The sequence below is a fragment of the Cajanus cajan genome, chromosome 4 (assembly GCF_000230855.2).
Source record: "Cajanus cajan strain Asha chromosome 4, NIPB_CcT2T_4, whole genome shotgun sequence".
In the NCBI taxonomy this organism is placed as follows: domain Eukaryota; kingdom Viridiplantae; phylum Streptophyta; class Magnoliopsida; order Fabales; family Fabaceae; genus Cajanus; species Cajanus cajan.
The window spans coordinates 73606375-73628626 of NC_138520.1; the positions used below are offsets into that span (position 1 = coordinate 73606375).

The 22252-nt window shown below is 30.2% G+C and overlaps 1 protein-coding gene and 1 pseudogene across 5 annotated transcripts; both read left to right on the forward strand.

The window, feature by feature from the left end:
• The first annotated feature begins 8672 nt into the window (after positions 1–8672).
• LOC109796914 (rRNA processing protein-like protein) lies at positions 8673–16180 on the forward strand. Of its 5 annotated transcripts, none has more exons than XM_029270786.2 (16): positions 8673–8824; positions 8919–9009; positions 9122–9157; positions 9621–9712; positions 9807–9967; positions 10573–10645; positions 10927–11001; positions 11085–11195; positions 11587–11629; positions 13161–13254; positions 13504–13606; positions 13690–13785; positions 13926–13958; positions 15001–15100; positions 15617–15701; positions 15826–16180. In XM_029270786.2, the coding sequence occupies exons 4-16, from the start codon at positions 9629–9631 to the stop codon at positions 15953–15955; spliced, it is 1188 nt and encodes a 395-aa protein (XP_029126619.1). In that variant the 5' UTR covers positions 8673–8824; positions 8919–9009; positions 9122–9157; positions 9621–9628; the 3' UTR covers positions 15956–16180. The 5 variants fall into 5 exon arrangements, with proteins under 5 accessions (XP_029126619.1, XP_029126620.1, XP_020212361.1 ...); XM_083073028.1 differs by having other exon boundaries at positions 8756–8824; positions 8925–9009; XM_020356772.3 differs by lacking the exon at positions 9122–9157 and having other exon boundaries at positions 8674–8824.
• Positions 16181–19119: 2939 nt separating this feature from the next.
• On the forward strand, positions 19120–21434 carry LOC109795901 (AAA-ATPase At3g28510 pseudogene; annotated as a pseudogene).
• Positions 21435–22252: the final 818 nt, after the last annotated feature.

Here is a 22252-nt window from a genome sequence, read left to right on the forward strand (position 1 = left end):
ATAAATATAATATATGTTAATATATTATTATTATTATTATTATATATATATATATATATATATATATATATCAAACAGATTTATATATACATATAACATATTTATATATACATATATATAATATTTTTTATATGTATTATATATAATATTTTTTATAGTGAGATTCTAACAAAATATATGTCTGGGTAAATTTTTTTAAAATATCTATAAGAAAATCATAAAAAAAATATATAAATTTCTTCTTAAGTTAATTTGTAAAATTTATTTCATATAATTTTAAAAAAAAATATTTTTAACTTATGTATAAATTATTTTTAACACTTATTTTACTTTTTTAATTTAATATTTTTCTTATTTTTTGTCCTCTTAAAAATATTTTTAGAATTTATTTAGACATACCCAAAAATTATAAACTACAAAATCGATCCACCGAAGTTTGGATCTGGCGGAAGTGACTAATCTATCCCACGTGATTGTGCAAGATAATGACTTAAGGTTTGAATTTTGCTAAAAATGGTGTACACATTTAATGCCTAACCATGTTTTGAACATAGATACTTGCTAAAGAGAATACATGGAAGACAAAGATATAACTGGTTAACTTTTTCTTATTTGTTTTTTAATTAATATTGTTTAACCAAATATTCAAGTTTAACCTACTTAATTAGAGTCAACATAATCATATAAAGTTGAGAATAATATATATAAAATTTTAGGTTTAAACCTTGTCATTATTGTAATATTTTTTATTGATTAAAAAAGTGATTAATTAATTAGTAATTTCATTTATTAATTAAGATTAAAGTTTAATAAATAAGATTAATATGTGGTTAAGATCCCACGTTGATTAATGATAAGATATATAAGTAAAGGATAACTCTATTTTATAAGTTAATTTTATAAAATTGAAAGCTCGGGCCAAGCGAAACAAAGCGCCTCTCACACCTTCAACCTTTACCATAGTGCTCCACTACATCGTCTGTGCGCACTCCGTTGAGAAAGAAGATGATGCTTCGAGAGGGTTCTTCGGAGGGAAATGGCTCGCAAAGGTCACCAAACAAAGGAAACGATTAAACAACAATGGCGATTCAGGACTCCCATGCGCACTTACTGTGTTTAGGGTTCAACAGAATGTTTTCGTGGAGAAAGGGGCTCTCACGTGAGGCTGGATAAGCATTGAATACTACATCGGTTTAAATAGTAACCGATGTAGATGTATTTATAAGTATTTATAGTATTGTCACCGCGCTTTCAAAACAACATCGGTCCACCAAAAACGATATAAAATGCTCAATATTTACATCAATCTTGTCCATAACCGATGTAAATATACTTTACATTGTACTCTTATTTACGAATATGCCACCGCATTCAGTTTTTACATCGTTTCTACCTAAACCGATGTAGAATTGACAATGTTAAACAGTAACTTTCTATTAGTGTGTGGTGATATAAAAATTTAAGTAAAAATTACAGCATAAAAATATTAAAAAAAGTTAATTAAACCTCTAGAGAACTACTACCATAACAATTTTTTTTAATTGCGGATTGGATACATGATCTCGCTTAAAACAAAATTTAAAACTGCAAAGAGTATAAAGTGAATTTTTAAAACAAACATATATTCCTGTCAAAAAAGAACACAGACATAGATTACGTGAAAAACAAAAATCTGGCTAGTTGTAAAGTGAAAAATATGGGACTAATTCTTTACACAACTAGTCCAATATGACCTGAATGCTGTAGTACGTAAAAGGGAAAAAAGAAAAGAGTGGTGGGAGGAAGGCAAACACATGTGAGTTTTTATATATATAAAAAGTATGTGTGCATGCAAGTTTTCTTTCACTTTGGTGCCCAACCGAGTATTGCAATTGGTTGAATTAGAATGTAAATGATTAGATGGAGTTTAATGAAGTGATGTTTGGTTGTTTGGAAAATGACAGGTTAGAAGTGATGTCCAGCATAGATGATATAGTTGTTTTGTGAAAGCAAGTGTAGATGGTTGATGAATTTTGATAATGAAAAATGGTGAAAAGTAGGGTTAATAGATTAGTGGTTGCAGTGAGGAGGCATCCATAAAATTAAAAGGAAGAGGGGGGCGGGTGGGGGACAGGGGGAGAGGAGTCACGTGGGGAACACATCGGAGTTCACGTGCAGGAGCATGTCATGTTATGGCACGTGGTCCCATGATTGCCCCCGTGCGTGTCACTTTGTGTCTTCGTAACCAGACACGCAATCTCCCAATAATCATTGGATACTCTCTCTCTCTCTGCCTTTCATTTCCCACACTGCTTATTCTGTAACATATTTTTTAATACTAGTTTTTTTTTAATTATAATAACATATTTTACTTGATTGTTTATCACATAGTTATATTTATATGTAAAAAAAAATTACTAATATTATATTATTATCGATTACGAAGAGTATATTTGTATTGACGTTGAAATATTTCATCTAAACTAATATTCAATTAAAAACAACAAATACTTTTTTTTTCTTCTTGAAAAGTAGACATTCCCATTTATGATGATGTAAACCATTTCTTCAACATATACAAAGTTTACGGCACGATAACATATATCATAATCTCATTTGTTAAATTTAAATTAAATTCTTGACAACAAAGCTTTTGAGTTTTGACAAAAATCCTAGGCAGTGGAAGGTTATAAATATTTTCTTACAGATGAGCATTTGTTATTTTTAAAAATTATAATAATGATAATAAAATTCTAATATAAAATTTAACGCATATCATTTTAACTCTCTAATATTAAGTTGACTCCGATGATTCACATGAGCATTCTCCACGATTTTAATATACAAACACAGATCACTGTAAATCCTTGTGACGTGTTGTATTTTAGTTTAAATTTACAATAAACTAACATTTTGTTATAAGATAATTAATAATTTTATATAATTAAATTTACAATTATTAAATAGTTATTATATATATATATATATATATATATGTAGTATTATGATTTAATTTTGTAATAAATACACAATTTTAATATATAATCTTTTAGATTTATGATAAATAATTTATATTATAATATAAAAGTAATTTTAATTATTAATAATTTTAAAATATTAAAATAAATATGAAAATAATGCATTAAAAGAAATATATATATATATATATATATTTATTTATATTTATATTTTTTTTATTTTCTTAAAAGATGATGTGAAGATGATGGTGAGTATGTCTTAGAAGAATAGTTCTCCTCTCTTGGGTCCTTGCTATGATATGAAGATGATGATGAGAAATTTTTCATGTGAGAATTTTTTCTTAATAGTTATTGTTCAACTTTGATGCATAATTTGGATCAAGTCATTAAGATCCTTATATGATAATAGTTCAACTTTATCTTTAATTTATATGCTCAAGCTACTAAGAAATCTTGTTATGGTGGTTTTCTCTTCCTCCCTTATACCCGTTCTCGACATATATAACTTCATATTTTACTTATATTTCTTAACACTCTTGTTCTGTTGATGGAGCCATTATTGGAGTTTGTCCGACCTATTGCTCTCTTCCATAATAAGACGGTATGTGCCTCTTTCTCACGGCACTCTTGAGGTCATTCCAATACCTCACACTAGGCTCATTGTGGAGCCTTCTTTCACGTTCTAAGGAGGTCCACCAATATATAACATATCCTTGAAAGCTAATGGTTGCTAATAGAACCTTTCTCTCTTCACTTATTTGGTGGCAAACAAAGAGTTGTTCCTATTTTATTTCCCAATCTAAATAAGCCTCAATATCATCCTTCCCATGAAAAACGAGGGAGATCTACATTTGATTCCCTTACTTTATGCTTTTTCATAGGCCTATGATGTTTAGACTTACTTTGGTACTAGGCACTTGTGTAAACCCTAAATCCTAAACTCATGCAAATCTAAACTTGTGTAAATCCTAACCCATTAACCCAAAATCATAAACTATAAACACTCGTGTAAACTATCTTCATGATGAGTGGAAGTATGACTCTTAGTGGAACCACTACTATGAGAGCTACTACACATGTTTTTTCGTGTTTTTCTTTTCTAGGAGTTTTTGTTGCTTCCTATACTCCTTAATCTCATGCTCTAGGCGTGCCCCAATTTCTTCCATTTCTATATCTTTTCTTTCTTTTTCTAACATCTTTTCCTTTCTCCAAATCTCAAGTGTTCTTAGAAGGTGAACTAAAGACTTTTTTTTCAAGGTTTGGAGGTGAACTAAAGTCACTACCACTTTGAGAGGTGTGTGAAGTGTTCTTAGGCATGATGCAAGTTTGTTAGAAAAAGATTTTTTCTAAAACTAATGAAAATGCAACCTAAGTTGTTGTAAAATGTCTTTGGAACCTCTTAAACACTCGATGTTTAACATGAAAAGTAAAGAAAGTAATAAAGAAAGTAAAGATACAAACTAGACGTGTTCCTATGTGAAAGTTTGAGTGGACGCTTATGAGACTTTCAACACAATTTCACAATCACTAATTGAAAATTACTAAATAACTTTACTAAAAAATTATAAGTTTACAAAACAAGAATTAAAGTCTAAAAAATGCACTAAATAAATAATAAAGAAACAAGTCTTCAAAAATTTTTAGTCTTCTCCTACATATTGAGCAAAGTCATTAGTGTAAAAAAGTTTCTAGTGTTTACACTCCTCTCAAAGGTGTTTGGTCTTCAAAGTCTTCCAAAAGACAACTTATCTAAAGGAGCCAAACCTCCTATATAAGCTTTCAACAACATTTCAAGATACTACCTTGTGGCAAGAACCTTGTTTACCCTCATAAGAATTTACACACCAAAACAACACTAGAGGAAGATTTAGAAGACAAACTATAAAAACACAATTAAAAGTTGGTTAAACTGTAAGAGAATTAAATGTGACAAAACCAAAGAGTAACAAGAATGGTGACAAGCAAAAATTAAAGCACAATTTCGAAGCTACGACATCAAAAGAATAATTTTAATATTAGTTATGGATTTAGATTATAAAAACAATAAAGACTCTAATTTTCTTCCAAATCAAATGCAAATTAATATGAAATGAAAGCTGACAAATATTTTTTTTTTATGTTGTTCACAAAATGCTCTTCATTTTTTTATCACATTTTTTTTATATTTTTCTATTTTCTAGTTTTTTTTTACACTTTTATTTTTCTATCTTTTGGAGCTATTTTGTGACTTTTTTTCTTTTTGTTCTAGGTACTATATCTATGTCACAAAATTTATCAAAAATAAGAATACAAAATTGCAAAAAATGTAGAAGTAGATAAATTCAAAAGGACTCAAAAAATTGAAAAATTTACTACTACTTTTGTTTTTACCTAAACCTTTTCAAACTTTTTTGAATTTCAAAATGAGAGTTCAAATGTAATGTTATTGCAACCTCTAAATTTTTATTGTTTCACCAAGTTTATAATCAATTTGAATCACAAAAATTTTAAGAAAGCAATAAATATTGAAAATTACTTGACATGAAAATCTAAATCTACTAAGAACATGTTAATGATCTAATAACATGCAAGAACTTAATGATTATAAACCAAAAGCACATTAATCAAGTTGGCTAGGCATGTATAACATGTATTTTATAAGATTCAAAAAGAAAAATGACTACTAGAAGTGATAACAAAACAAAGACTAAACAAGACTCTTAAAACATAAACATTTGTATAGATTTCAAAATAAAAAGACACAATACCATGCAAATTTTCTAGCACAGATTCAACACCATATTAGGCATAAAAAAAGGGAGAGCTCATAGAACAAGAAATCTAAGGTAATACATAAAGATTTGGTTCATAAAAACTAGCACTAATTATTTTTTTTAACCAAAATTTTTCAAGATATGTGAAGAATACTACTCCATGAAAGAACTTGACTTTAATACGAAATATGATGAAATTAGTTTGTAGATAGTTGATGCTTCCCTTCAACTAGTGATACGCATTTGATAAGTATATCAATTGTTGTAGGTAGTTCAGATGACCGAAGTCCAAGTTATTAAACCTATAGAAACTTGAGTTTATAGCTGTTTAATATAATTCTAGTACTAAGCAAATGTATAAAAGAAATTTTAAAATTGTTTAAATTGTAATTAAAAATCTATAGAAAAATGTAACAAAGCAATTAATAAATGGAATTAATGATAAGAGGAATCAAAGATTGATTTCATTAACCTTCCCCATGTAAATCCTTCCAAATTTTCATTGAACATTGTAATTTTACAATTAATTGAATAATTCACAATTATATTTAAACCATAATTTCTTAGGTGAAAAATTTTAGGTTGTTTAAGAGAAACCTCAATTCTTTGATAATTTTTGTTAAACAATAAGGTTAAGGACCAAAAGTCGACTGATAAGGTTTGTCCCAATTTCTCGATAATAAATGTTATTAGTGTTTTAGATTATAATTCTAAAAGGGTTTCCTAAACTTGGTTAAAATTATAAAATCATGCATTAGTCAAAGCATGCATTAAGTACAAAGTAAAAATAATTAATTGAATAAAAACAATATATTGAATGAGCAAAGGGAATATTACATGAGTACATTAGTTACATCAATATCTAACAGTAGAGAACTTAATCGTTCATGATTAAGAATTACACAATAAAAAATAGACCTTTGAGTGGTATATGATTACAGGTGTAACCTCATAAAAAACACTATTTAATCTCTTTAGAATTATGCTAAAAAAAGTAATAATGGATTATGAATGAATTTAGAGGCCTCATAGAGACCCTATTTTTATAACAGTTTTGATGGGATTTTAGGTCTGATATGCTTGTTGAGAACGAGCTATATGAGTGAGCATATACATGCTTTGAGGGATGTTCTTAGATTTCACTCACTTAGAGCAATTTTGTGGTGACTTTGAGTGAATTTTGCTTGTTCAAAGTGCTTATGTAACTCAGATCAACCATGTGTATGCTTCTGAGGGAGGTTTCTAACTTCACCCGCTCAAAGCAAATTTGTGGTAGCTTTGAGAGAATTTTGCCTGTTTAGAGTGTCTAAGTAGCTTACTTTGAGTGAGTTGGTACAAGTCTTTTAGGGTTGCTCTTTGACTTGGCTCTCTTAGAGCAAATAATTTTTGATTTTGAGCGAATTTCACTAGCTTGGCACAAGTCTTCTATGTAGTTTGTAGCGATAGTTCTCCTTTAAGACTTGTAACTTCTAAAATATTTTCTCCTCATGTTACATCTCAACAAAGAAAAACATTAAAAATACTTAATATTTAAATAATTAAACCCTATAATGAAATTAACTCCTGACTACTAAGTGTTTTGTGATTAAAAACAAGATTTAGAAACATAATATATATTAATAATTGCCTTAATTAAATATAAATTGTACACATATTTGGAAATTATCAACTAGTTTCAATGTATGTCCAATCTTCTTTTATGACCATAAAATTCAAAAGAAAACTTCAAAAGATGGAGGATGAAAGAGGAGGTAGGCGCCATTTCAAGTGAAGCTAAACAAGAATGTGAAAAACTTGTCACAAGGAAACATTCTTTGATAAAAGTTCAAAAGGAGAGAATTTCTTCAAGAGTGAGAACTAGACTTTTGGAAAAGAAAAATCAATTTTATTTCTCATAAATGGTTCAAAAGTGATCAACTACATGGAAGATAAAAGTATATATAAAGTTTGGTTAGTTTATAATACAAGCTAGACTAACTTTAGTTAAGTGTAACCAAGGTTAATTGAGTTGTACTCAAGATAACCAATTTTAGTTACATGGTTGAAATATCATTATTGCCATATGGGAAGATACCAAAAGTGTGACTAGATAAGGTTACGTGAATTGTTGTAACTTGGATGAATTGTGAGACATTTTGTTCTCCGACCTTGATGATATCTAGCCACTTGACACAAGTGGATATTCACACTTGTCTCCCATACAGGTGGATGTTAAACTTTAAAGTCTAGGCATCTTACAGTTGCACTCACGAGCCATTTAAGTTCAATAAATTCAATTCTTTTCTTTTAACTAAACCCCTCCCAAAATTCTAAACCTTAAAAATACTAATTACAAATATAAATTCCTATGCTACTTGACACAAAAATACAAGATCAAAATTGAATAAATATTTACAAGGAAAAGTGTAAAGAAGAGAAAGTAAGTTACTAAAAAGTGACCCAAAGTTCAATAAAAGTTTAAACCTCTTTCTTTTAAGTTTAATTCACTACTTTTGATTCCTTTTAGAGCATCTGTAATGGGGGTTGCTTATAAGCAACCTCTTATGTCACATCATGCCACATCAGTTCTTTTCCACTTTATGGGTTGCTTAAATTTTAGCAAAGTTACTTGTAGAAACTCCAGTGCCAAAATTTAAGCAATCCATAAAGTAAAAAAAAGTTGATGTGACATGATGTGACATAAGAGATTGCTTATAAGCAACTCTCACTAGAAATGCTCTTAGTCTTATTGACATATATCATCAATTACACATACTAAAATACTAGCATTCATAAAGTGGAGAAATAGAAGACAAAGTATTTATTTTTAAAATAATAAAAACTAATAATAATAATATAATATTAATTAATAATAGTAATAATAGTAGTAGATAATAATATATTTTATCAACCAATGTAATAATATATTTTTTTCTACCAATAATTTTTTTCATTAAAAATATAAATTTTATTTGTGATTTTTGAATCTAACTCCGGGGAGCTAAACTAAAACCCTATAATTTTTTTAAAAAAAATACTAAAACCCTATAGCCCACACTCACGGACTCACAACCGAGCACTAAAGCCGCAACCTGGTCGACGGCGTTCGCGGTAGCCCTTCGCACTCCATAGCAGGTATGCTTGGTTTTGGATTTGCATTTCACTCTCAATTCATTTCAATGAAATTCACTCTCAATTTCCTTAACAAACCCTAACAACGTGCAATCAGGAATAGATCCTTCTCTCTTCGCGCACTTGCAAATTTACGGCAGCAACTCCTCTCTGCACACTCGATTCAGCGTTTCCTCGATCAACAACAGGTTGCTATACGTTTTCTTTTGGATATGCCTTGTTGATATTTCATGATTCTTGCTTCAAGTTTAATGCAATTGTTAACGTTAATTCAAGTATATAAATGTTTTTATTTTTCAGCCAAAGCTCACTTTATCTGTTGAGTTGGCTTTCAAGGTTTTTTTTTTCCTCTCCCTCTCCCTCTCTCATATTTAGCTTACAGATTCTGTTTTATGTTATAGTATTTTATTTCCATGTTGCTTCTAATTGTGTTTTTGACTCTCTATGCCTTGGTGACTCTAAACTGATCTTTGTGGTTGAGATTGTAAATCTTTGTTACTTGTGCTCTGCTTACCCATGGCATGGTATTGAGCTTTTTGTTGAGTTCTTCTTCCAATTTCTTTAGACTTCCCCTTTTTATGGGACCTTCCAACCATTCTTCGAGTTCCTCCTTGTTGTCATCCTCCTCCTTAGTCATGCTTTGTAGTCCTCTATCATGTGAACATCTTTATGAGTGATTTTTCCTGATATTGCTATAATTTTTGTTGATCTTCATTGACTCCTGTGTGGTTGTAGTTAATTAATTACTACTTTTTTAATAGATATGTAATGTGATATGTTCAAAATTTTTTAAATTTAGGTGTGAAAATGGGGTTATCTGCCAAGAAATCTAGAAAAAGAGAAAAAAGTGACAGTGATTCAGATGACTACAATAATATGGAGTATGAAGAGGTATGCTTTGCTGCAAATTTTTATAGTCTTATTTGTTGTATAACCTTACTGATTTCCTTATGAATTCTGATTAAGGGTTATTTTCCTGATGTAGGTGGAGGATGATTATGATGATGCTGGTGAGGAGGAGGATGAAGAGGAAGACGAGGAAAATGTAACAGATGATGAAGATGGGACATCAGAGTATAGTGAATGGAAGAATGATGAGATGGAACAGCTTGAGAAAGAGTATAGAGATCTTCATCACCAGGAAATGTGAGATTCCACTTAACATTTGTTTTACATATCGTTTATATTGCTGATGAAATGTTAATTTATATTGTTATATTCTAAATTTCTAAATTATGTCACTATCCTATACATGTAAATTTTGAAAACTTGCCAAGATTAACATTTTAGATATGTTTTCACTAAAGTAGGCTGTATATTTTAAGCTTCATATTTGCTGCTAGTATTAGGTAACCTAAAGAATCATAGTCTTGGAATAATGGATCATGATACAATTATTTTTTTGCTTAGATTTTCAGTTGTTATTGTAGTTACCTACATAATCAATAATGATGTCCCATTAGAATGTTTCTTCATATTATTAACTGTTTTGTTCTTCATTGTCTTGATGTATTGCTTACCAATAGCATCTTTTTTACTAAGAGTTATGGTAGCTTTGGTGCTAAGCAGTATATAATTGTGAGAATTTTGGTCAGCCATAAACCTGATGGTTTATGAATCATCGTACTAATTGTTATTGTTAGTTCTTTCTATGAATGACATAAATTATAGTTAATCTATGTTATGATTTCCCTTAATCTATAAGATTGTGCAGATTCTGAGATATCTCAAATTTAACTTTCTACATACAGAGATACTTTGAAGAATTTGAAGCATCATAAGGACGAAGATCTTCTTAAGGGTCAAGCTGTGAAAAGCCAGAAGGTGTGGTTTTATTGTTTGACTTGTACTCTGACCAATGTTTTTTTTTTTTTTGTTTCATTATGGTAGAGGCTATTGTGTTTAGTTGTTATTTTCCATTTGTTTAATATTTTGTTTCCCCATTTGCTTTTTAATATAGTAAGTAGAAGAATGTTTATTAGTTGTTAATTTGTCCATAGATGTTGTCAATTTTTCCTATCACATTTTCTTCGGTATCATTTTAGTGGCTTCTGTTACAAGATTGTAGTGAGTAATAACCTAACCAAAATTTGTTTTACCTGAAGGCCCTCTGGTACAAAATTCTTGAGCTTAGGTTCTTACTTCAGAAGCCATTCTCAAGTTCAAATCGATTACCCCAGGTATTTTCCTACCTCAATTTTAACATTATTTACTATTTTATGTTATCTGAATATCACGGCTAAACATGGTAGATTGTCTGCAGGAATCAATCAAGTCTATGTTCTGTGAAAAAGATGAGACAATTAGAGAAGCATATTCAGATTTGATGACTTCGTCCAAGGAGACATTAGATTCTATACTTGAACTGCAAGAGGTGTGATTTTTGCCTGGAAATTTAATTAATAAATAAAAGAATGAGAACTATTTTTCATGTTTGTTTCATTCTACTGTTTACTGGAAAAAGGCCTGTCTGTATTGGATGTATTTCGTTTCTATATTAGTTTTTATATTTATAAAATAAGAGGTGTCAAGTTACTCCAAGAGTAACTTTAGAAGATTTATTTTCTATCTTCACTCTTTATTTTCTTTAAATCTAATTGTCAAAGTTGAATTACTCAATATAATTGTTAGATTAAAAGTAAATGAAGCATGATGATAGAAAGCAATTCTTTTAAAGTTACTCATGGAATAACTTGATCCATTCTCGTAAAATAATATATTTGACTGCTGATTTCATTAGTTACTGATCTTTTTCCTTGTTCCAGGCTCTGTCTGCAAAGAATCCATCAATTACCCAAGCTACAATTGGTATGTGGTTTCTCTATTGTTTTTATTTCCCTCTATTTTTTTCTTGGTTTATCTGTCTTGTTATCTTTTTGTGCTTGGTTGATACCTTACTTTAATGCTTGTGGCATATCTTTGGAGTTGCTATTGAGGGTTACATGCAATAGCTCATCCCTTGAAACAAATGGTAAAATAGCACTGTCATTGCTTTAGGAATATGAATTTTATTCAAGGGATTTTTGTTTACTCCTTTTTTGATGTACTTGTTATATGGCCCAGGCTTCACTCTTATTTTGGTATTATGTAGTATGTACTTTAAGCGTAGAAACTTATCCATTTGGAAAACTTTCATGAGATGTTTGTCATCAAGTTCCTATTATAATCTTTAACCAACTTGGTTAATGAAGATGAACACACTTGTCAATCAAAAAATAGTCATTAAGCTAAAAATGGTTGGAAGAATTGAGAGAAGGAAAAGTTGGAAGTGGGGCACTATTCTGTCGGAATTTGATTAGTTCTTGTTAGGGAAGGAGAAGTATACAGGTGGAAGAGTTATCTATCGATGTACTTCTTTACAAATATTCAAAGGGGAGTCTTCCGATTGTTGTATTATTTTCTAGTCTTAGCCCAGATATGGTTGAAAGCAGATAGAGTTTCTAGTCTTGACCAAACAAGAATAGTCCACCTCCTTTTTTTTTTTTTTTTTTTTTCTTTTCATTTTAGTTTAGATGTATTGAAATTTTAAATCAGTTTCTTTTTTTTTTTTGGGGTGTTAATGGTTTCTAAATTGAACAATTCAAAAAAATTGTCATGCTACCATGTAATCACATAAAATTAGATTTCATCTTTATGCTCATATTCTTGTATCTATTCTTGTATAAATTATGCAGGTTCACCGAAGAACATACATTTGTTACTGCATTTCTGCAAAATTATTGAAAATGTGTTTACTTGAATTGATAAAGTTGTGACACACTGTTAGGGGACAGGATGAGAGTGTTTAGAAGTATACTCTTGAAGGAATATGACAGACAATAGGTGATTAGGTTGGTAGCATAAATAAGAGGGGGAGATAGAGCAGAGGAGGTTGGGACATTTGTAACAGAAATCTGCATTCAGCTGTACTGTAAAGGGATCTTTTCCCTTTGAAGGGTGCGTTACCCTTGAGAAGTGAATAAACCCATTTTTTTTTCATTCTTTCCACTATCTATTCTTTTTCTTCTTTGGATATACCAATTGGTGTGACATGTCAAAATGTTATCAAAGCCTCAAATGCTGGTTTTAGGCAAGGTTGGTATAATAAATGGGGAGTGGAGGATTGACAAATTATTCTTTGTGTATGCTATAGTTGATTGTAGGTTAAACAATGAATTCTGTGTCTATTTTATGCTTCCCTGTTTTCTGTTGAGAAATCTGGTACAAAACTCTCCATATTTGACATTGATTAATGTTGGTAAAGTTAATATTCTTATGTGACTTTCAATATTGGTTGCATATTTGCTTGAACCTTGAATTCTGCTTCAAAGTAACTTACTATTTCACCCTCTTCTTAAAGGTTTAGAAGGGTCATCAAAAGATTCAGAAGTTTCCAAGCATTTGGATGACAATCTCGATCAGGAGTGGTCACAGATTTCACAGATGCACAAGAGGTATTTTTATAATCTTCTAAATGCAATTTTATTCAGCTACCCAGTACACATTCATTTCTATATGAAGGTGCTGCAACATCGAAACTTCTACCTTTTGTTTTATCACTTTTATCAGCTTTTTTCTTTACTTCAATGTTGCTTGAAAATTCCCAAATTATGCTTTTTTTGCACTTCATTTACATTTCTATTTTTAATATGTTGTGACATGATTCTAATACATGTGATGCTATTCACGATTGTATCTTGCAGTATAGCATCTTTCAGAGACAAGTCAATCAACAAATGGCAGCGGATGACACAAGTGACTACTGGTGCTGCTGCCATTAAGGGCAAATTACATGCTTTTAATCAGGTCAGGCTCATTAACTGGACTTGGGATTATTCCTTCTTGTGATAGGAGGGTTACTTACTCCTAGTTTTATTTCCCCATCATAGGATATCAGCAATCAAGTTGCTGCTTATATGAGAGATCCAAGTAGAATGGTCAAGCAGATGCTGCTGAGAAGATCAGCTGTTAATATATTTGGATCTGTAAGTCATTCTCTTAATCTTTAGTTGTTTTAAATCGTGCTGGCAGATTCCATATTAGGCTGAAACAGGTTTATGTCAAAAGTTAAATTAAAAGCTGATTTATTTATTTAGCTTTATCATTGACTGCCACATGTCTCCAGGTTCCAGAGGTTGACGATAAACCTAAAGAAGCGGTAAGGCTTATACAGAACTAATTTCTGAGTTTTGCGTTTGTTATCACTTATTTGCCAGAGTTCAGAAGTTATAGAATGTTTCTTAGCCTTAGGTATTGAGTTGTTCCCTTTTCACTATTTTCAGTATTTTTATGGTACAAGGCCAGTGGTAAAAATATTGTATTTGCTAGAAATTAGACTATTACTTAAAGACTTGTTTATTATGATACGCACAAAATTGAGAATTTTGATTGCCAACTACTTTCAGCGTGTTTGGAAAACTGTTTTTTAACGAAAACGTAAAAACACACTTTCCAAAGCACCAAAATACAAAACAATTATTTCTATCTTTTCCGTTCAACGTACGTTTGTAAAATTTTAACAATAAAACAAACACACTTTATGAGGTTTATTCACATTGTAAATTTGTTATCCACTTGTCATTATCTGTCTTTCCGGCTGACTTCCCTTCTTGAGTTATCTTGTCTTTCTTTCTTTCTCTCTCTACCATGATTCATACTTATCAAATCATTTGGTATTGATTCTGTGTTTAATTACTGTTACTGTCCTCATTTGAATAGCTGACAATTTATTTTCCAAAGATCATAATATACCTTTTTTTTTTTAAATAAAGCATGGTAGTCAAAATTGCTAACTTCGTTAAGATAATCTGAATTACGATCTTGAGGGAGTGCTGCGATCTTTGATTTCACTCGATCAAAATTTGGTGAGATCAGGTGAGGTAATCATGCAAGAATTTGGGATAGTGCAATCTCACTGCATCTGTTACCCGTCCTGAATGCTGCATTTTTAAAAAGCCTAAATCTTCCAAATCTGATCCCATTTTTGGCTATTTATCTTCTTCTTACCTGAAAAACCCATCACTGGACTGCTGCATAGTACTTATCTTTCTCCATCGTTTCTTTTCTTCTGCACCTTTTCTAGCTGTGCCTATTTGTGTGTGCGTGTAAATTTTGTAGGATCTTACCGTTTGTAATTTACAATCTTAACTTTCCTTCCCGGTCCTAAGCAAAATCTCAATTTTGATTACCTTGCTGTGCAGGAAACTCATATTGGTGGTAACCCTGAACTTCTGGACGATTCTGAATTTTATCAACAATTGTTGAAGGAATTTTTTGAGACAGTTGACCCTTCATCATCTGGTAAACACTTTCTATTTGGCTGATTAATTTTCTTATAATATTATTTCTATTTCAAATACCATGGGACTATTTAGGGCTTTTAATTATTATGATTATAACGTTAATGGGCATGCCATGTTGATACATAAAATGTTATTTTAGGTGTGCTATTTGGTATAGTTTTTATTGCATGCATACTTCGAAAGGCACACAACTTTTAACATATTCAAATGACTGAATTTGAGTTTAGCTGGACTCACCAACAGGACGTTTTTTGATTTTTCACTTTCTGTACGGTCTAGATTTTGCACTTGCGCCCTAGAGGTAGCTACTAGCATTTCCCATCAATGTATGAAATGTGAATTATTCACAATGCTTGCTGATGAACACTGCCATCTTTGCTAGCTTGTGAGGATGTAGAATTGTTTTTCCTCACCACAAAATAGTCGTTGGTTATCTCCCTAAAAATAAATTGTCTGCGTTTTCATCAAGAGTGCAAGTCCATTTTCTCATTTTCTACTATTTTGATTTGTACAGAGAAAGCATTTTATGCTTTGAAGAGAATGCAACCAAAGAAAAGAAAAATTGTTGATCGTCGTGCCTCAAAAAGTCGCAAGATAAGGTATCGAAGGGTTGCTATTTTTTCCCCTTTATGATTGTGTGTGTGTATATATATATATATATATATATATATATATATATGTTGCAATCATTTGTGAACTAATTTTTTTAATGATTTGGTGAAGGTATAATGTTCATGAAAAGATAGTAAATTTTATGGCCCCACTACCTGCCAATATTCCTCCTATGGCTCCGAAGTTGTTTGAGAATTTGTTTGGATTGAAGACACAAAGATCTTCTGCTGCAGCCTCATAATAATGGTTGGCAGACAAATATTGGCCTTACAGTTTTGCCCTGTCTTTATATATGTTGTACTAATATGCCTCCTACATGTTGATTAATGAAGAATTTGATATTTTCCCCCTCAGGAGACTATTTCTGTAAATCAATTCATTTGCCTCATTTCTTTGGTGTTCATGTATGATGGGAACCTACCCCTTGGCTCTAATATAATAGATTATAGTTCCGAATTTGCTTTAACATTTTAGTTTTAAAATGCGTGTTTGCTACCATGTAATAGATTATAGTTCAAAATCAGCCTCATGAATTCATTTAGTTTTCGACCCGCAGTGCCAAAGTAAATTTGATGCTCAATGCTAAGTTAAAATGAATAAGTGAAGAGATCGTCGTAGATGATTTAAACTTTCAAGTACATTTAATGATAGAACTCGAGACACCGAAGGACGATGAACCCATCTTTTTAAATCTGTCACTGGCAAATAATTATTCTTGGGTTTTCTTGTTTTTTGGAAATAGTTTTAAAAAAAATGATTAAAATATCTTTTTAGTCTATATAATTTTACTAATCTTTTAGTTTTTATAATTTAAAATAATTTTTTTTACTTCATATGCTATTTTTTCAATCTTTAATTTTTATAGTTTAAGATAAATTTTTTTAATCTATATATTTATAAATTTTTAATTCTTAGTCAATGTCATTATTTTTTTAAATGTTATCTCTTTTGTATTGATATGATAAAGATATTAATTTAATTATGTATATTTAATATCAAATTTATTTTTTAAAAATACTTTAAATCAAGTCTTTTGTTACTTGGTGTTTCTTTTGTATTATTATATATATGTTGAAATAATTTTTTTTTTTTTTATAAAATTGAAAACTTTTATCATGTCAACATAAAAGAGACAGTGTTACAAAAAATTCAACAATTAGAAATAAAAATAATTAAAAAATTATAAGTATATGAACTAAAAAAAATATTTTAAACAATAGAAACTATAAAAGATTGAAAATAATAAGTATAAGAGTTAAATGCCTACTCTAAATTATAAAAATTAAAAGATAAATAAGTGAAACTAAATGATTACAAAAATATATTTTTAAAAAAAAATCCAATTTGAAGGTAGGCTAGCTCACTTATTTTTGGGTCGAGATCCACTTTAGAACATTTGTTCTTTCAGTCCAATGTGCTTTGGGTACTTTTGTTTAAGTACCGGTTGTCTTTTGTTGCAAAATCAAGTTTGTATATTGTGACAGATTTTAATATAAAATATATTCTCAAGTTAATACTTATGAACACATTTTAATCATTTTTAGCCGCTTAAAATTAATTTTTTTTTAAAACCTAAAATTTCGGGCTATCTTTAGGTTTTCGTCAAAGAGGCTAGGATGACCGTGATAACCCATTTGAAGGTTGTGTTTAAAATCATTGAAGGCGAGTGTGAATGGGTTTAAGCAAATAAATTACTTATCTGAGACCATAATTACTTTTCATTGATTATTTGGTTACTCTTTTACCTATAACCTATTTAATGAGTTTTATTTAGCAATAATTTTAGGTCCTTCATAATGAATTATTTTGAATATATAACATGTTAATTTTTTTTTTTAAATACATTGTATGTATAGCAATCATAGTTCAAATTCTCAACTTTCGTATTTTTTCTTAATTTTTGACAGAACACTCGCAATGGCCTAAACAATCAGATAACTCTTTGATAAGTTTGTTGATTTGATTATCGACACCAATTAATCTTGCTCAGTTATTCATGTGTACACGAACAAATTAAGTATCTATTTTGATGTGTTACACTTGAGGAAAAAAAATTATTAGACAAGTGGGTGGTAACATAATAAACAAAGTTGTGATATTAGCTATTACGACTAATCCTTTTATCCGATAAGGGAGTCATTATTGTATCCTTATAATTTAAAGTGTTTTAGAACGATCTTAGACAAATAAAAACATAATTAGTTGCTATTTCCTTTATTTTGTCATTTATTAGTAAAATAAAATTATTTGTGTTTGTGTGTCTTTTTCTGGAACCCAAATTAAAATTAAACCAAGTAATGGCTCATCGTCTACTTCCACAAACTACTTAATTAACGCTGGGAAGAGTGAAAACTAAGGCTGATACATTGTTTGTTCCGTCTCAGAATAAGTCTATTTTATTTATCAAATCCTGTTATTGTAGAGTCTGAGGATTTTGGAGGGGAGGAATAGACTTTTGAGTGGGATTGATGAGTTGGAAAGGTTTTTTGGTGTTTGGTGATAAAGAATATGTTCTATGGTCCGATGCTATCATTTCGTTACTTGCCAATCAACTGTGAAGGAAATTCAATTGCAGGAGTTAGGAGTTGGAGTTGGAATAGTCGATCTGTTGCATAATAATGAAGCTCACTTTTGCATATATATACAATGAGCCACACTTGTTGGATTAGTCTAGAATATACTGTTCCAACACATTCTATATTAATTTGTAAAGATACGGTACAAATTCTTTTTATTTATACAATACTAATACAAGAAACACACTCCGTACCTATGTGTATTTTAAATAAAATAAAAGATAAAATAACATAACAGATTTATGATAACGTGGATATATTACAATTTTATATTGGAGGAGAAGGAGAGGTTTGTAAGCGAGTGAGAAATATTGTGCAAAGGGTAAATTAATCATAAAAATGTGTACAGCATTATGGATTGACATAGATAGATACTTTAACAATAAATGAATATTTCCCATTTCACAGTTGCTAATTCATATACAAACACGATAATTATATTGATGATATGATTCCAATACTAATAATAACAAACTGATTCATATTATTATCAATAATGACACGTGACTCATATTTTAATAATCTGTCATTCTCTTCCTTATAATCTGCAGTACAACACATTAAGAATATGACACAAAAAAATAAGGTGTTCCCACTTGCAAATCTGCTTACTTAAAGCGTGTTCTATGTTCACTCTTCCTCCCAATAAATAGTTCAACAACTTTCCCCAACGGTGTTAGAACTCCATTGAATATACAAAGAAAAACTACCCAAAAACATGTGAGGGTTATCCATGATGGGAATGGGTTCAGAAATATGGTCTCAATTAGGAGCATTGAGTGCTACCATTATGGTAGCTTACAGCATATATGACAAATTCGTCGCATTCAGTATCCGTGCCTATGTCCAAATATACTTGGATAAACTACTAAGTTTTCTATCTCCTAACATCCAAATCACGTTCCCTGAATTCTCAGGCGAACGCATAATACTCAGTGAACTTTTCACTTCCATCCAAACCTACCTCATCTCAACGAGCCAAGAGGCTCAGAGCCGAACCTGTTCGCGCTCTTCATGGACGATAACGAACCTCAGCAAGGAAAGTTGGCCAAACTCAAGAACCGTAAGCTGAAGCTCTACACAAATTACACAAGTTACGGTATAGTGGAGACACATCGTGTTTGAGCACCCTGCCAGGTTTGAAACCCTAGCTATGGAGCAAAGTATGAAAGAGAAGATTATAAAAGATCTTGTCACGTTCAAAGAGGGGAAGGAGTGTTATGATAAGATAGGCAAGTCTTGGAAGCGTGGCTATTTGCTATATTGTCCTTCAGGGACTGGGAAATCTACCATGATTGCTGCTATGGCTAACTTTTTGTACTATGATGTGTATGATCTTGAGTTAACAGCGATGAGGGATAACACGCAGTTGAGGACTTTGTTGATTGAGACGACGAGTAAGTCTATTAATGTGATCGAGGACATTGATTGTTCTCTTGATGTTACTGGGAAGAGGGAGGTGAAGAAAGAGAAGGAAAAAAAGAGTGGGAATGAGGGAGAGAAAGATGTTTTCAAGGGTGATGGAGAAGAGAGTAAGGTGACTTTGTCAGGGTTGTTGAATTGCATTGATGGGATTTGGTCGGGTTGTGGGGGAGAGAGGATCATAATTTTCACGACCAACTATGTTGACAAGTTTGATCCTGCTCTTATTAGTAGTGGGAGGATGGATATGAAGATAGAGTTGTCTTATTGTAGTTATGAGGCTTTTAGGGTTCTTGCCAAGAACTATTTGGATGTTGGTTACCATGATTTGTTTCCCGTTGTTGAGAGGCTGTTGGAAGAGACCAACGTGACACCTGCTGATCGATGTTGCCGAGAATATGATGCCTACGTCGAAGAGCGATGATGCTGAGAGGTGCTTGAAGAATTTGATTGGATCTCTTGAGAAGGCTAAGAAGAAGGGTGATGAAGATCAGAAGCCAGGTTGAAGCAGGAGAAGGGAGAGGAAGTGTTAGCATTGGATGAGGACAAGAGTGATGGGAAAGAGGTGAAGGAGAATGGTTTCGTCCATTGATTTGGAAAAAAGATTTTTAACCACTCTTATTTTTGGCCTTTCGGCAGTAAATACTTCACATAAATAAGTAATTAATATGATTAATAATGTGATCCATATAATAAGAAAACAGAGATAAAGAGAATGTTAAGTGTTATTTGAATATTTGAAAATGTGGGAGTGTCTAAAAAATAAAACTAATATATATGCTTATGTTTATATTGCGTAGATTCTATTAGGAACCAGAATGGATCTACACTTAGTACAATAGTCTAGGATTTCATACTTATCGGTTATGTTTAAACATTTTACTATTTTAAAGATATTAACACAATAACATTTATCATTTTATATATCTCTTTCTATCTCATCATACACTTATCATGTCTATATTTTTTTTTCTCCTTTTCTTCTTTCTATAGTTTTCAAATAGGTTTTTAGGTGTTTTAAGATCATTTGTTTTGTTTTATTATTATTATTATTATTATTATTATTGTTTTGAATGCTAAACTATATTATATTTGATATATTTTATAGAGGAGTTTCAGCAACATTTTTTTCTTAAAACACACATTTTTTATTGATTAAATATTATTGCAGATTACAAAATCAACTGTTATTAAGTAGAATGCAATATTAATCAAATTTTGTAACTTTCATAAATTTCACCCAATTTAAGAAGTGTATTTAAAAGAGTTGTTAAAAATTGTTGTCAACATTAAGGATGAACATGAGTTTAAATCAATTCAATGATCAAATGAAATCAAACCAATTAAAATTAAAGAGAAAATTTGGATTAGTTTAGACTATCGAATGAATTCAAATATGAAAATTAAAAATTCAATTAATTTGATTTAAATCAAATTTTATTTTTTAGGAATCAAATCGATTCATCTAATTAAATAAATATTATTTTTTCAATCTCATAATAAATGTTGTTTTAAATTATTTTACATAATTTAAAGAAAATTAATAAATAGATGAAAGAGAATAATAATTTTATAAAATTAATTTTATAATTATTTTTTACTAAAATTAATACAATACAATAAATAATTTTTAAATAATATTACGAGGAATGCTTAAAAAAATAATTAATTAATATTATATTGAAAAGTTTAGATTCGCGGAAATTAAGATTTTGATTTAAAAGATTACATATTCGATCTTCTATATATGAGGTGCAGCTGGTCTAAAATGCAGTAGAATTGCAGACTTTAGGTGATCCATTAATTTGGATCTGAGCTAGGTATCATGTCTTGATTAATTATTTGTGCGAGTTTTGAGCAATTGGGATTTTGAATTGGATTACTGAGAAGGGTTTCAGTAGGTATATATATTTTTGTAATATGTTTTCTTATATGAACTCTGCTCCTCTTGTGTTGCTGTTTAATGTAGAGTTAAATAAATACTATTTGGCTTTTCCAAAAGATAAGAAAAGGAGAATAGAGAAAATATAAAATAATATTATAAAAAGTATTACGAAAAATATGCATTTTAAATATTATTTTCATTTTTTCGTGCCTTCTTAAAGTGCAAACCCATGAATAATAATACATACACGGTTCACTGATTTTTTTTGTCCGATTGACTAATTCGATCTAGTTTTTAAAATGGTACTTCCAATAATTTGACATTTAGTTATATTTGACATGTTGTTAATAAATATATGAAACTCCTCAGAAATAATAGACTCACGCATGCCTCTAGATTTGTACTTGATTATCACTCAATGTGCTATCAAGAGAATAAACGATAGTGTTTTGAATTGGATTAGACATTTAACATGTAATTTACCAATACACGCGTGCATCTATTTCCTTAATTTGTTACATGATCTAGAATTGGATTATCTATTAACTCTTTAAAGTATATTTATAAAACATTTTTTTAGTGATATGTCCAATCAAACTTTATTGAAAAAAATATACCAAGTTGTAGAAAGTAAATCCACTTTATATATAAAAAG

What these genes read in the sequence shown, in the direction of transcription:
- LOC109796914 (XM_029270786.2), top strand. Translation starts at nt 9,629, where the DNA reads ATGGGGTTATCTGCCAAGAAATCTAGAAAAAGAGAAAAAAGTGACAGT. An exon ending in GTTCAAATCGATTACCCCAG is followed by an intron (nt 11,002 to 11,084) that starts GTATTTTCCTAC and finishes GATTGTCTGCAG; the next exon opens with GAATCAATCAAGTCTATGTT. An exon ending in CTGTTAATATATTTGGATCT is followed by an intron (nt 13,786 to 13,925) that starts GTAAGTCATTCT and finishes ACATGTCTCCAG; the next exon opens with GTTCCAGAGGTTGACGATAA.